Source organism: Magnusiomyces paraingens (assembly GCF_902498895.1).
Source record: "Magnusiomyces paraingens strain CBS 517.90 genome assembly, contig: contig1, whole genome shotgun sequence".
NCBI lineage: Eukaryota > Fungi > Ascomycota > Dipodascomycetes > Dipodascales > Dipodascaceae > Magnusiomyces > Magnusiomyces paraingens.
The window spans coordinates 332789-347385 of NW_022474067.1; the positions used below are offsets into that span (position 1 = coordinate 332789).

At 39.5% G+C, this 14597-nt stretch overlaps 7 protein-coding genes across 7 annotated transcripts; 4 read left to right on the forward strand and 3 right to left on the reverse strand.

The window, feature by feature from the left end:
• Window positions 1–610: 610 nt before the first annotated feature.
• Window positions 611–1018, forward strand: SAPINGB_P000119 (uncharacterized protein; the record flags this gene model as incomplete). The annotated part of the gene is made up of 1 exon (XM_031994843.1): window positions 611–1018. The coding sequence occupies one exon, from the start codon at window positions 611–613 to the stop codon at window positions 1016–1018; it is 408 nt and encodes a 135-aa protein (XP_031850734.1).
• Window positions 1019–1670: 652 nt separating this feature from the next.
• On the forward strand, window positions 1671–2903 carry SAPINGB_P000120 (uncharacterized protein; the record flags this gene model as incomplete). The annotated part of the gene is made up of 1 exon (XM_031994844.1): window positions 1671–2903. One exon carries the CDS (start codon window positions 1671–1673, stop codon window positions 2901–2903), a length of 1233 nt encoding a protein of 410 aa, XP_031850735.1.
• Window positions 2904–2989: 86 nt separating this feature from the next.
• On the reverse strand, window positions 2990–3717 carry SAPINGB_P000121 (uncharacterized protein; the record flags this gene model as incomplete). The annotated part of the gene is made up of 2 exons (XM_031994845.1): window positions 2990–3517; window positions 3655–3717. The coding sequence occupies 2 exons, from the start codon at window positions 3715–3717 to the stop codon at window positions 2990–2992; spliced, it is 591 nt and encodes a 196-aa protein (XP_031850736.1).
• Window positions 3718–4412: 695 nt separating this feature from the next.
• On the forward strand, window positions 4413–5852 carry SAPINGB_P000122 (uncharacterized protein; the record flags this gene model as incomplete). The annotated part of the gene is made up of 2 exons (XM_031994846.1): window positions 4413–4459; window positions 5033–5852. The coding sequence occupies 2 exons, from the start codon at window positions 4413–4415 to the stop codon at window positions 5850–5852; spliced, it is 867 nt and encodes a 288-aa protein (XP_031850737.1).
• Window positions 5853–6216: 364 nt separating this feature from the next.
• SAPINGB_P000123 (uncharacterized protein) lies at window positions 6217–7392 on the forward strand (the record flags this gene model as incomplete). The annotated part of the gene is made up of 1 exon (XM_031994847.1): window positions 6217–7392. One exon carries the CDS (start codon window positions 6217–6219, stop codon window positions 7390–7392), a length of 1176 nt encoding a protein of 391 aa, XP_031850738.1.
• Window positions 7393–7573: 181 nt separating this feature from the next.
• SAPINGB_P000124 (uncharacterized protein) lies at window positions 7574–9202 on the reverse strand (the record flags this gene model as incomplete). The annotated part of the gene is made up of 1 exon (XM_031994848.1): window positions 7574–9202. The coding sequence occupies one exon, from the start codon at window positions 9200–9202 to the stop codon at window positions 7574–7576; it is 1629 nt and encodes a 542-aa protein (XP_031850739.1).
• Window positions 9203–9951: 749 nt separating this feature from the next.
• Window positions 9952–11067, reverse strand: SAPINGB_P000125 (uncharacterized protein; the record flags this gene model as incomplete). Its single annotated transcript, XM_031994849.1, has 3 exons — window positions 9952–10305; window positions 10363–10503; window positions 10552–11067. 3 exons carry the CDS (start codon window positions 11065–11067, stop codon window positions 9952–9954), a joined length of 1011 nt encoding a protein of 336 aa, XP_031850740.1.
• Between the last annotated feature and the right edge of the window lie 3530 nt (window positions 11068–14597).

Sequence of the window (14597 nt, forward strand, 5' to 3'; positions counted from 1 at the left end):
TTCTTTCGGTTTTTCATCCAGTCGATCATTTGGAAGTCGGAACACCTGACTAAAATGCTTACCTAATATCTGACTGAGTTTTTTTTTTTAATTTTTTTTTAATTTTTTTTTTTTTTTTTTTTTCGCCTGCCTAACAAAAAATTCGCCGCTGCCACCACCAGCAGCCGCCCAAATTTTTTTATTTTTTTTCTTCCTTTTTTTTTTTTTTTTTTTTTCTTTTCCTTCCCACAAACACTCACAATTTTTTTTTTTTTTAATATTTTTTTTTGGACAATCCCAAAATCTCAACATTCACAATTCTATTTTTTGCAAATCATACAACTCGCATTCACTTGTTGAGTCAGATTCTAGAGAATCTTTATATTTTAATCTACAGTTTATTCCAGCAGGCCTGATATTTTACACGAACCGGAAATTAATTTTTGCGCGAACCTTTTTTTTTTTTTAAAACACGCGACGCGTCTTACTTTAATTTTTTTTTTCTTCAACATCATCATCAACAACAACAATAACAACAACTACAATAACTTTTCTTCTAATCAGTGGCTTATATCTTAAACCACTTCTTTAAATATTATTTTAAACTCATTTACAAACATATACAATACAAATGTCTGGAGGCAAGGGTAAAGGCAAAGGTGGCAAGGGCAAAGACAGCACAGCGGCGCGTGGAACTATGTCACACTCTGCACGGGCCGGTCTGCAGTTTCCTGTAGGCCGTGTGCGACGGTATTTGAAGCAAAGCGTACAAAACAGGGTGCGGGTTGGAGCCAAGGCAGCTATTTACATTGCGGCAGTGCTGGAGTACCTGACGGCAGAGGTATTGGAGCTGGCAGGTAATGCAGCCAAGGATTTGCGTGTGAAGAGAATCACACCGCGACACTTGCAACTGGCTATTAGAGGTGACGAGGAGCTGGATACATTAGTCAAGGCTACGATTGCGTATGGTGGTGTGCTTCCTCATATTAACAAGGTACTATTGATCAAGGCCGAGAAGAAGAAGCCTAAAGTGAAATGAGTAGAAGATTGGGTTTATATTTATACGAAGACAAGAGTTATTATGAGAAATGGGTGTTTCTTTCTTTAATTTAATTTAATTTTTTTTTTTTTTTTTTTTACAGAGCTTTTTTTTTTATAAACTATTTTAATTAAATACTTGACCAAGTTAAATTGACAATAACCACAGTTTGGTTTGCTTCACTTTGTTACATTACAGTCGGAGAATTTCGGGGCTCAAAACCAGCTTTACACCTTGTAAAGCACCGAGTTTGTTGTTCATTCTTAACAGGGGATTTTAGGTTGTAGTTGGTGGTTTGCATACAAAATTTCATGTGCAACTTTAACTGTAAATTGTTGTTGTTGGAGGTGCGTCTGCCACTCACTGAGGCTTTGCCTGGAAAGGTCCTTTTAGTACACAACAAGCACTGAGCACTGAGCACTGAGTTAACATCACAGGGCTTATCTGCCTCCACCATCACCGAGTAAAACCGGGCCATTTTTTTTTTTTTTTTTAAACGTATATACTTGGCTCCAGAGTATAAAAGGAAGAAACTTTCCTGAGAATTTTTTTTTCTTTCTTTTCTTTCTGTTCTTTTTTTTTTTTTTTTGCTTCTCTTTATATTCTTTATCTACTATTCTTTTTCATTTTTATATAAAACCCAACTCTTACAATGCTCGCTTCAATTAGATCTGTTGCTGGCCGCCGTGCGCCTGCTGCTACCATGTGCAAGCGCTTCAACTCTACCACTACAGCAGACGGCCTCGTTAAGACCCCTTTTTACGACCTCCACCTCGAGCTTGGAGCCACCATTGTCCCCTATGCAGGCTATGCCATGCCTGTTCTCTATAAGGGCCAGAGCCACATTGAGTCCCACAACTGGGTTCGCTCAAAGGCCGGCATTTTTGACGTCTCACACATGCTTCAGCACAAGTTTTCAGGTCCCGGTACCACCGAATTTCTTGAGAAAATCACTCCAAGCGACCTCAAGGCCCTTGCTCCCTTCTCATCGACACTCTCTGTTATTCTTAACAAGAATGGTGGTGTTGTCGATGATACTATCATCACTAAGCATGGAGAAGACGATTTTTACGTCGTCACAAACGCCGGCTGCCGTGACCGCGACCTGGCCTTCATTGCCGAACAACTCACTGAGTTTGGCAAGGGCAATGTCCAACGCTCCACCATTGAAGGTGGTCTGCTCGCTTTCCAGGGTCCTCAAGCTGCTGAGGTGTTGCAGAAGATGACACGCTACGATCTCAACACTCTTAAGTTTGGCCACTCTGCGTTCGTGCCCATTCTTGGACTTGGCGAGTTCCACGTTGCTCGTGGTGGATACACTGGTGAAGATGGCTTTGAGATTTCCATTCCGGATGTTGCTGCTGCCAACGAAATTGCACGCGCTCTGTTGGAGGCTCAAGACTATGTGCGCGCCATTGGTTTGGCTGCTCGTGACTCGCTGCGATTGGAGGCCGGTATGTGCCTTTACGGCCACGAGCTGAGCGAGGAGATTACTCCTGTTGATGCTGGATTGACATGGGTCGTTGGCAAGTCGCGCCGCACCCCAGAGACTGCGACGTTTAACGGTGCCGAGACTGTGTTGGCTCAGATTGCGGATAAGACTAAGGTCCCACGCGTTCGCCGAGGCATCACTTCGACGGGCCCTGCTGCTCGTGAGAATATGGATGTGTACACTTCTGACAGTAAGGACATTGCTTCGGGTACCAAGATTGGCGTTGTGTCTTCAGGAAGCTTTTCGCCTACAACCAAGCAAAACATTGGTATGGCGTATGTGCCGCGTGCATACATGAAGGTGGGCACCGATATTAAGATTAATGTGCGGGGGAAGCTGCGACCTGGCAAGATTGCCAAGCTGCCATTTGTGGAGCCCAAGTATTTCCGTTAGAGTGAAAAAAAAAATGAATATTGTATACTTTTAGAATAAAATGAATAATGAGAATTAGAAAAAAAAAAGTGTTTAAAGTCTATTGTCTAAGATGATTTAGCTGGTTGTAATTCTTTAGCGGCTGCTGCTTTAACCTGAGCTTCTGCAGCAGCAGTCACAATTGTTTCCGCCAGAGATTGATCTTTGGAGCCTTCTAATTCAGAAGTTTCTTCTTTAGGGAACTTGAGAATACTTGGGTTAACCCCATCTGGCAAATGATACTCGTCAATTTGAATTTGTTGTTTCCTCAGGTTATTTTTGAGCTGTTCGATTTCGTCTTGAAGGGTAGAGATATCGTCCTCGATGCGTTCACGTCTCTGAGACTCTTGGAGTGATGACCGTACACCTTCATAGACAAGAAGACCACCGGCAACGCCAAAGATGATACTTTCTGAGAGAAAAGTTGCACCGTTTTCAATGGCCCGTGCGTCATTAAGCGGCCTAATTTTGGCAGCAGACTGTTCACCCAGAAGCCGCATACGCAATGTGTAGTCTGTACGATGCATCCATTGGGCAAAACCAATACAGGCTTTTCGAAACCGTACGTGATTTTTGGCTTGAGTTTTGATTGCGTTCTGTGAGAAAGAAATGGATCAAAAAAGGATGAAAAAAAAAAAAAACAAAAAAAAAAGAGAAGGAATTTAAAGTTAGAATAGTATTTATAAATGAATATTTCAAGATACAAGAATAAAAAAGCACATAATAAACTTACAGCAATGGGTTTCGCTATTGTGCGAATTATGAGAGATGTGATTTTCAGAGTCCCAATGGCCATTTTTATTGATTGTTGAATGAATGAAATGTGTTAATGTGATTGCAGCTGACCAAAAGTTGATATTGATGATACCTCCCGAGAGCCGGTGGAAAGTCGTCTGTCTAACGCAAGAGAGCACGTGATTGATAAATTTGTGTTACATTAATGTTACATTAACATTACAGTTATGTTACATTTTTGTTGCACTTTCTCATCTCCTTTTTCTGTCTTTTCTCTGGTTGGCTGTGCACAGTTATATTTTGCTCAAAAAAATAAAAAAAAAATAAAAAAAAAAATTAAAAAAAATTAAAAAAAAAATAAAAACCTAACCACAACCCTTACCCATTTAATTTTTTTACTGGCCGGTTGCGCAGCTCACCAAAAATTTTTCTTAGTGGCCACCCACACACATACAGAAGGCCCAGCCAGCGAGCCAGCGAGCCAGGCAGGTAAAAAAAAAAAAAAAATAACGGCCAGCCAACCAGAGCGCAGAACCGCCAATAAGATTTTGTCTCCTCCTCAGTCAATCATTTAATCAACCAAACAGCATGGCTGGCTGGCTGGCCTCTCACTGTTACACACACACACACACACATACACACATACACATACTAACAACTCCTCCCTCCTACAATTTTCATATTTACAAATTACCACCTTCTTCCCCCCCTCCATCACCATCCCTTTCCCACACACATCCTCGTCCCCTTTCAAAAATGTTCGCCCTTCGTTCCGGTGCCACCGCCGTCAAGGCTTCGACTAGGTACGTGTGTTTTCTATGAAGATGAAAAAGATAAAAAGTGTTATGCGGTTTATTGTTATTTAAGAGTGACAACTGAGAATTGAAACGACACAAAATCAACCAATCAACCAACAGCCCTTGACTTGGATAAAACTTTCACAAATGACTTAAAAAAATATCACCGACATTGAAGTTCAAGAACTATAAGAATGCTATTTTGTACTGAAAATGCAAATAACGGTTTTAAATTTTTTTTTTTTTAAACGAAGAAACAAAAAAGTACTCAATTTCCAGCAATTTTTCACAATTTTTTTTTTTTTTTTTACTACAAGAGACCACCACCACCCAACCAAAAATTTTTTCAATTGACCAATTGGCAACGAGCCTGTACAAAACACCATCACCACCACACACAACAACAACAACAACCCCAGGCCAGAATATTGCTTAGTACGACTCAACAGACCTAATATTCAACAACAATCTTTATACTAAATTTCATGTCTCAATTCTTTTAATAATACTCCAAATATCTAAATATCTTCTTTGTCTTTCTTAACTATATTTTTAAACACCACTAACAAATTCTTCTAGATCGTATGCCACTCTCCGTGAGATTGAGACTCGTCTCAAGTCTATCAAGAACATTGAGAAGATCACCAACACCATGAAGATTGTCGCCTCTACCAGACTTGGTAAGGCCCAGCGTGCCATGGCCGTCTCTCGTATCTATGGTGGTGCCACCAAGCAGGTCTTTGACGCTGCCGAGACCACCGAGCTCGCCTCCGCTGAGTCCCCCAAGAAGCTCATCATTGCCATCACCTCCGACAAGGGTCTTTGCGGTTCCATCCACTCCCAGCTCGGCCGTGCTGCTCGCAACTTGATTGCTGAGAACCCTAACGCCGATGTCGTTGCTGTCGGTGACAAGGTCAAGGCCCAGATTGCCCGTGCTTACCCTGACAACCTCGTCCTTTCCTTTGCCTCCATTGGCAAGGAAGCCCCCACCTTCAATGAGGCTGCTGCCATTGCCGACTCCATTGTCTCTCTCGGCAAGGAGTACGACTCTTACGAGATTCTTTACAACAAGTTCACCTCTGGTGTTTCTTTCGAGCCCGCTTCTCTCCCTGTCTTCTCCTCTGCTGCCATTGAGGCTTCCCCCAAGTTCTCTACTTTCGAGATTGAGGAGGACATTGTCAAGAACCTTTCCCAGTACGCTCTTGCTAACTTCATTCTCTGGGGTCTTGCTGAGGGCCACGCCGCTGAGATTTCTGCCCGTAGAAACGCCATGGACAATGCTTCCAAGAACGCCTCCGATATGATTGGCAGGTACTCCATTCTCTACAACCGTACCCGCCAGGCCGTCATTACCAACGAGTTGGTCGATATCATTACTGGTGCTTCTTCCCTCGAGTAAGCGTTGCGTTGTATGTGTGTGTGTGTGTATTACGTGCAAACATGTATACCGTTTATACAATATCATCCATTCATCATGTATCTTTCTCTCATCTTTTACTATCTTAATACACGCTTGTTAAAATAAAAAAAATTAAAATATTTTTAAATTTAAAAGAACTTGTGAGCTGGTTTGTAGTTTAAATAAGTTTAACACTAAATGACCCATTGAGCAGCAATTCTTGTGGCTGTAAAAGGGCTTTTTTTTTTTTAAAAAAAAAAAATAATATTTAGTACCGCACAATCTGATATACTGCTCTCTATTAAAACCCTCCTTTTGATAACACATTCAATTCAACTATTCTATAACTTTCTAAATTTTAATAATGACTGACAGACCATTGGACAATGTCTCGTTAGACGAAACCTCAGATGACCTAGATGAGGTTGACAATCTTGATGCCCATATCCACCATGAACCCTCATCCACATCACCAACTACCAATGCAAACCAATCTCAACAACAGCCTTCTCTACAACCTGAACTACCTCCACCACGCGGCCAAATCGCCACTCTCTCCCAATCTGCAAATGCTCCAAAGCTCTATATTGTAGGACCTAGCCCACTATCTCCAGCAGTAACTTCCCTGTCCTCTTCTCTTTCATCAATAACCACACCTCCAGTCCCCAAGCTTCTTGTTTTACTGACAAACTCGCGCGGCCTCGCTTCTCCGCACAACTTGCGTCTCGCAGACAGGTTTGCAGACCGACTGGGGTGTTTAGTTGTAATTCCAGACTTACTGGACGGAGATGCTGTTACTTCTACAGCCGAATCTGCAAGTGACTTGGCCACATCTTCAAAACATCACAACCACCATAATACACCAGCTAACAAGGAATCCCATGACTCAGCTACTTCTTTGCTCTCCCGCTTTAAAATGGCCGCAGTCTCGCTTGCATCCAGTTTTATGCACGACATGTGGGTCGCAAAACATTCCACGGAGCGAACTCTCCCCCTGTTGCGGGCCCACATGCTCGACCTCATCACGGTATATCGCCCTGCTCGCGTGGCCGTAGTTGGCTACTCTTTCGGCGGCAAGTACGCGTTGCACGCGGCCGCGCCACCGCCAGGCTTTCAGGATGGTGCCTGGGCTGCAGACGAAGTTGATACAATAGTATGTGCGGCAGCTGTGCACCCGTCGTTACTTGAAGGTGCGCCCGGGTCCTCCACAAAAGTGAACGGTGATGGTGACGATTCTGGGGCACAGTTTGATTTCGGTCGTATTAGGAAACCTGTATTGCTTGTATACTCTAAAAACGACGACCTGCTGCCGGCCCCGGTCGTGGCTAAAGCCCTGCGGGTGCTCAATGAAAATAACGTCCCAGTGGAAACGGCAGTCTACGATAACGAGGATGAGCGTAATGCGCACCTAGATGACGAGGAAGTCCCGCCATTGCCCCATGGATTTGCAGTCCCTGGTGATTATCCAGAATCTGTTGTTGGTGACCGCCCAGAAAGCGTCTTCAATTTGGTGGCCACATGGGTTGGCGAGCATTTATAAATCAAATAACAACTCAGGTATCTTTTTTTGCATTATTTTTTCAGAGTATTGATTCAATATTAGTATTAAGTATTAATAATAGTAGTATTCATTATGCGAAAATCTCCTTCTAGTCATCAATCGTTCATTATTCTAAATGAAACCTCTTCCTCTCCTAAAACTCACATCTTCTGACCACACACTAAGCACCCCAGATAGCTGAGGCTGCCTTGTACCCCAAACGCGCAAGAAGTGCAACTGTCACAGGCACAATAAAGATCTGGGCCACCTCCGTTACACTGTTAAGCTCGACTGGTGCCGTGACCGTCTGGATCACCTCCGAAGGCCCCTGCTCAACCATTCTCTCTTGTTCAATTTGCACCCCTGAATCCAAGTACGTGGCTGGTACGCGAGCCACATGAGCTGGAGACACTGAAGGGACCGCTCCAAACTTTCCTGTTCTGCGGAACTTGTCCAACAGCAGGTCCTTTTCCTGCCATCTCGCCTGCAGCCACTCCTCAAACTGGGCTTCGTCCTGCCATGGAATGTCTGCGACTTTGTATGCGCGCCAGTACATGTGGATGCGTCGGGGGTAGCATTGCTTCATATACATGCTCTTCATCGAGTAAAAATCCTCGCCAAACTGGCCTGTAGGGATGCCCTCGTAGTAAATGGTTGCATCGTATACTGTGTCAACTGTCGAATGCAGCTGAGATATCGAGAACCGGAGCCCACGCGCACGAGGAATCAATACATGTTTTGGAACAGCCAATGGGGGTGAAAACTTGTTTGCGTACTCGATTGTCTTGTTCACGCCATTAGCGCTGATTGTGGTTCCTTCAGGGAACAACAAGATCCACGCCGGGTGTTGTGTTTCTACATTGATGCGTGAGAGCCCTTCCGTCAAAATCTTTTCGTCCTGAGCCCAAGAACGTGAAAGAAAGAAAAACCGGTAGTTCTTCATTCCCCATCCCCACAAAGGAATTTTTGCTAGCGATTTTTTCAGCATGATATAGATGGATCCATGAGCATGCGCAGTCATAGAAAACCACCACAGATAAACCCAGTCTGTATAGAGCTGGTGGTTTGAAATTACAATTGCGCGGTCACCAATGTGTGTTTCAAGGTGCCCTGACTTGGGGTTGCGCGTAAATATACCCTCAACTGTGCGGTTGCCTGTCATGTACATGGTCAATGGCGTATTGAATTGCGTGATAGATGTCAGCAGAATCCCAAAAAGCTGCTTAGTCCAGTCCATCCACGCTCGATACCAGTCTCGAGATACATACCACAATGGGTAGCCAATCAGCTGCGTCGTTGTAATACTAACAGAGCTCGTCACAATAAGCAGAATCGTCATAGACACCTTAGACATTTGGATCACGCGCGCAAGCAGCGACAGCGGCCGATGCATGTAAGTAGGATCATGCTCATGAAGTGGTAGCTGGTGCGATGAACATGACTCAGTGGGCGAAGTGGGTCGTGAGTCTATAGCGGCTGAAAACAATTCCTTACGCAGGTCAGGTACATCATCCCGCGCGTCGTCGGTAAGCCGGGAAGACAACGAAGACCCAATTCCGGAGGACGACAGGAGCGTAGACGATGTAGAAGAGGGAGCGCCAACTGGGGTAGTCGAAGAGGTAGAAACAGAAGTGGCAGCAGCAGCAGAAGCAGCAGAAGCAGCAGAAGCAGCAGAAGTGGCAGCAGCGGCAGCAGCAGCAGCGGCAGCCGCAGCTGAGCGAGAGGTCGTAGCTGTTGCAGAGTACTTTGGTTCAGCACCAGTAGATGTTAAAGGAGACGCAGGTGATGACGGTCGGTCTTCTAAGGTCATTGGAGGGAGTGGTGGTAGTAGTGTGGTTAGATGGATAGGTTATTTGGTATTGGGTATTAAAATTGAATTGGCTGATAAGGACCTAATATGAGTTGATTATCATTGATGAGAGAGAGAGGCGGGATTTTTTATAAAGGAGGCAAAAAAAAAAAAAAAAGGAGAGGTGAAGGTTTTGTGGAGATTTTTCTGTGTATGAGCCTAAAAAGTGCGGTATTGGAGTCAGAAAAGTGTAATATATACTAAGTGTAATAAGTCAGCCTTGCCCATGTGATAATATTCCGAGAAACCCCAAGCAGGTAAAAGGTCGTGAGACCTAATCATGACCAAAAAGCCTTGGTAAAGAGAGCGGTGACTGATAAAATTAGGGTGGTTTCTACAAAATACAGTTTGAGCGGATAATGAAAAATGAAAAAAGAAAAAAGAAAAGTGTAAAAGTCACTGTGCCTTACATTGGTGAATTGGAAAATGAAGAAAAAAAATAGTCAGCGTTACAACTAAGGGGGGAAAAAAGAGAAGAGAGTAAGGTGAATCAAAAATCGAGAAAAAAAAAGAAAAGGTGCAGCATCAGGTAAAAGTGTTTTTAGACGTACATACAGTGGGGAGACAAAATTGACGATTCACTCCCACATCACCAATTTTATTTTTCTTCACCACATCACTTTCAAAACGGATCTCTTTACCAAATTTAATTCAATTCATACATAACTTGAGATATAGGTTCCTTATATTATAGAGATATATATACTTGTTTAATATTTTGTGTACCAGCCGTTTGCATCTACTACAGCTTGAAGTCTTCGGGGCATTGATAAGACTAGCTTATTTATGAGGTCCTGATGGAAATCCTCCCAGACTTCCACAGCTGCTTCGCATAACTTATTTAATGACTGATTATTCTGAGGTAATAGTGATAGTTCCGGAAATCTTTTACAGATTTCTTCCTTAAGCAGTTTCCATATGTTCTCAATTGGATTAAGATCAGGTGAATAAGGAGGCAAATCCACTAAAGTAACCCCATTCTGTTCGGCCCATTCACGCAGCCAATTCTGAACAATTCGAGCTTTATGTGTAGGTGCGTTATCTTGAACAAATATAGAACCCGACTGTGCAATTTTTGGAAGTTGATCTTAAAGGCATTCGAGAATACAGTGGCTAGTAACACCTCCGCGAGCAGATGTAGGGTCTCCATGAAGCGGCCATAAAGACGATCGAGAGGAAAAGGAAATTGCACCCCAGAACATCTGAGAATGACGTGAGGGCTTACCTTTTGGCTGTACATATTGAATATCTAATCGTTGTCCCTATTATTTGTAAATAGATGAAGGAATTGTAATGTGAATAAAACATACTTTTGGGCATAAAACCCACTCCTGCTTTTCGCCATCACCACGAGCAATTGTAGACTCATCACTTGAAATCCAATGCTTCCAAAAGCTTTCTGGTTCATCTTTATACATTCTTGCAAAATTTAGGCGTTTTTCCGCAATCGTTGGAGTTAGTAATGGCCGTCGGAGAGCGCGTTGATGATGGATGCCTTCATGTTTGAGCCATCTCAAAATAGTACGTTTAGAGACATTTAAATCAACGGCAACAATAAGATCTTGCATTTTAATAAAATGATCTTTCCTAATGACTCGGAAAATAGCCCTTTTATTCCTATCGGAAAGCTTTGGTGGTCGTCCTGACCGTCCACAACTAGAGGCATTATTTTGGATAGGATATCGTCGAATGATGCCAGACACTGACCCTGGTGACACTCTTTCTTCAAATGCGATACGCCGCTGAGAAATTCCCATTTTGTACTTCATATAAATTCTAGTCCTCTTATCAGGACTATATTCAACCCTGGAAGTCACTGGAGCCATTGTTGTTGAGAAACTAGGAATTCAAGATGAAGTCGCTGTTGCGTTGAAAGTAGAAAACATGACTCTGTCGCAAAAGTGGTGATTTTAATCCACACTTTTGGTTACCCACTGTACGAGACATTAAAATGATAATTATCTTTTTACTTATATAAGTAATGAATTTTTTTTTTTAAAAAATAAAAAAAACCGGACCTTATCAGAGTTTAATACTTTGGTGATTTCAAGAGCAGTCAATGTAACAGTATTACACAATGATCCGCTTAAGAAGCATTAAAAGAAAAAATTAAAACAATTATTGTTTTAAACTATCTCCTATTTTTTAAAAATTAGGCGATAGTACAGACATATTTGAATGATAGTGACAATGAATTGTGCTAAAGAAGCAGTATGTTAGAATAATAGAGTGATTATGATATCCATCGAAACCTGTAACTTAGTAGAATCTTTTAAAGCAGATGGGAAATAAAAATATGAATGATCAAAAGCAATTAATGTGGTAAATCTCAAAAAAGTAAAATATTTAGATTAAGAGAAATTGAGAAAATGGAATGATTAACAAAAATTAGTTGTTTAACTAAAAATATTTTTTAATTTTCAAGAAATGAACAGACTAATACAGCTATTTTTTTTTAAAGAAAAAGTGATTGCATCGGTCTTTAACAAAATAGAAACAAATCTATCAAAGTTAACTTAAAAAAATTAAAACGCTATTTATTTAAATTAAACCACTAAAAGAAAAGCAAAAGGGACTTGTGATTGATTATAGTAACAATGAAAGAAGCAACATATAATTTTAAAGCCTATCGATTGATTTAAAGCGAGATACAATACGTTACCAAGAAAAACAAAAAGAATTGGAGGGTGATTGACAATAAAATGTTATAATTAAGTAAAAATAAATCCTGATGTAATTAAACCATTCATTAAAAACTAGGTAGTTAAAACAATGTTGTTGATTAAGTAGTTGTGGCTTTAAAGGATAAAAAAAAGGTTGAGAAAAAAATGGGTGATTAAGCAGAAGAAGAAAATAATGCCAAGAATGATGTAGCAAAACGATGACTACTGATTGCAATAAAAATTGACATAAACCTGGTAAATCAAAGTAACGCTTAAACTTAAAAAGAAAAGAAATGAAAAGAAATTCGATTAAATAAAAATATCCATAAAATGCTTTTTCTGTTTTCTAAGAAATTTGAAAGAAATGGTGAGTTAAAAGATGGAAAAGTTGATCTGACAAGTGTGAGAAAAGGTTGCATGAAAAACATGAAATATAAAAAGGCAATTGAAAGGCAGAAATTAGTCAATAATGACGCGGAACTTTATCTTAAATCAAGAGCATAAATATAGCATTTGTTTTTCTTTGAAACTGAATATTATTTTGTAGATTTTTATTGAAAGTGAAAAACAAGCAATTTTGATTGGTTTAAAATGAAATGGGGTGAAAAAAAAAGCTCAGGATTAAGGTGTTTTGACTACTAAAATTAGTCTATAGAACAATAATAGAACAATAGTAGAATAAAACATTGTTTATTTAAAAAAAACAAAAGAATACTTATTTATAAAAAAATTATCATATTGATTAAAACATCGTTAAGAGGAGTCAATGAAAAAAGAATAACATAAAATTAGTTAGAATGAAAAGTCGGATTAATGTAATAATGGGACATTACCATCTCATATCAAAGAAATAAAGATAAAACATGTAATTTTTAGATGGAATTAAAAAAATTCTAAATTTAAAATAAATAGTAACGGTAATAATGCATTGGAAAAGTGTTTGTTGTTTGCAAACTAAAAGACTGCAAAGTTAACGTAACTATGATTTATGTTAACCTGAACCGACCGTCAATTTTTTAGTAAGATATCATGAAAAATAGAAAAAATCATAATTTTGTTATTTCTTTTTTAAAAAAAAGTTGAATAAGATAAAAAAAATTAAATAAAATGAAACAGAATTTTTTAAAGAAAGAAAAGAATAAAAAAAGGGAATATTTTTGTTTTTTTTTTGAAAAAAAAATGAGAGATTATAGCAAGATATGATGGTAGCTATACAGTAACTTTAGTTGATTTAAAAAACCAGAGAATAAAAACGTGGGCTTAATCCCCATTGACTTGAAACTGAACACGGGCAGATTTGCTACAAACTGTTGGTTAAATTATAATAAATGATATCATATTGGGCAAAAGTCAAAATAAATAGAAGATGCCCGAGGTTCTTTGGAAAGTGGCTAAGCAAATAAATATAAAAAAAAGCAATAGATTGTTTTAAAAGCTTGCTCTTTATTGCTTTTAAGGGAGTTTTTTTTAATAAGAATTGTTTTTTAAGGCTAACTTCTAAGTGTAAATAAATGATGTTAAAGAATCTGTTTCCTTTTTCAATCAATTTAGAAAAAAATAAAGTGGATTACAAAGATTAAAGTGTCCAGTGACCAAATAATAGAAATTAGAACTATTCATAGGATCCATAAAAGGTTTCAGAAAGTGGAAATAAAAGGGATCAAAGCAAGGCCTTGTTCCTAGGTGTCAAAATTGGTAAGGGGATAGCGGTAGAGAAAAAAAGGGCAAATCCGAATCCGAAAATACTAAATGAGAGAGTATTAATGGATGGAGTTCACCGTTAGGTTATTAAGCGAGTGTCGTTTTTTACATCAAGAAAAAAAAAAAAAAAAAGGGATAGATTATGAGATAGAGGGAAGTGGGTATTTTGCTAAAAAAAGATATAGACATTTTTTTTTCTGGAGAGATGAACCTTGATTTGCAAATTTTTTTAAAAAAAGATCAGATGTTGGCCACTTTCAAAAAAATCAAGGACTAATATACAAAGGATGGCATAATGTGGTAACGTTTGTTTGGATTCTTTAGAGATGTTTATTTAATTTGAAGAAAGATTAAGCCGAAGATTGTTTATATTATCAACTACAATAGGAATAGGGAAACAATGACTTTAGATAGTTTTTTTTTGATTTTTTTTACAATTAGGTTCTGAATATATAAGCTTATCCAATAAACTACGTTTTATAGATGATTTCTCCGAGTGAAAAGGATAACGAAGACGATGACGATGAAAGTCAAAAGCACGTTTTTTCTTTTTTTTTTCCCCGTTAAACCTTGTGACTATTTTTTGACAATTGCCGGTCCAATTGAAGAAAAACAATTTTTTTTTTCAAAAAGCATTTGATTGATTCTGAACGCAAAGTCTTTTTGACCACACGACTAATTCTTTTTTTACTTGTTCTTCTTCATACGGGAATGCAGGACTGTGAACTAACTACCTTCACAAGGCGTTGTCGGCAAAGAAGTTGCCGATGGGAGCGGTATTCTATAATAGTTGTGCATTGAAAAGAAATTGTTGCGCTGTTCTTTGTTGCAGTGCAAAAGAAAAAAAAAATCCTTTAAACAGAGTGTATTTCATATTTTTTGAAAATATTGTCTGTGTGTAGGTGTAGAGTCCCATACACGTGGGTAGCTAGACAAGTTGTGATTTGTGGGGACCTAACAAGTGTGCAAATATTTTAACACCAACAACAAAA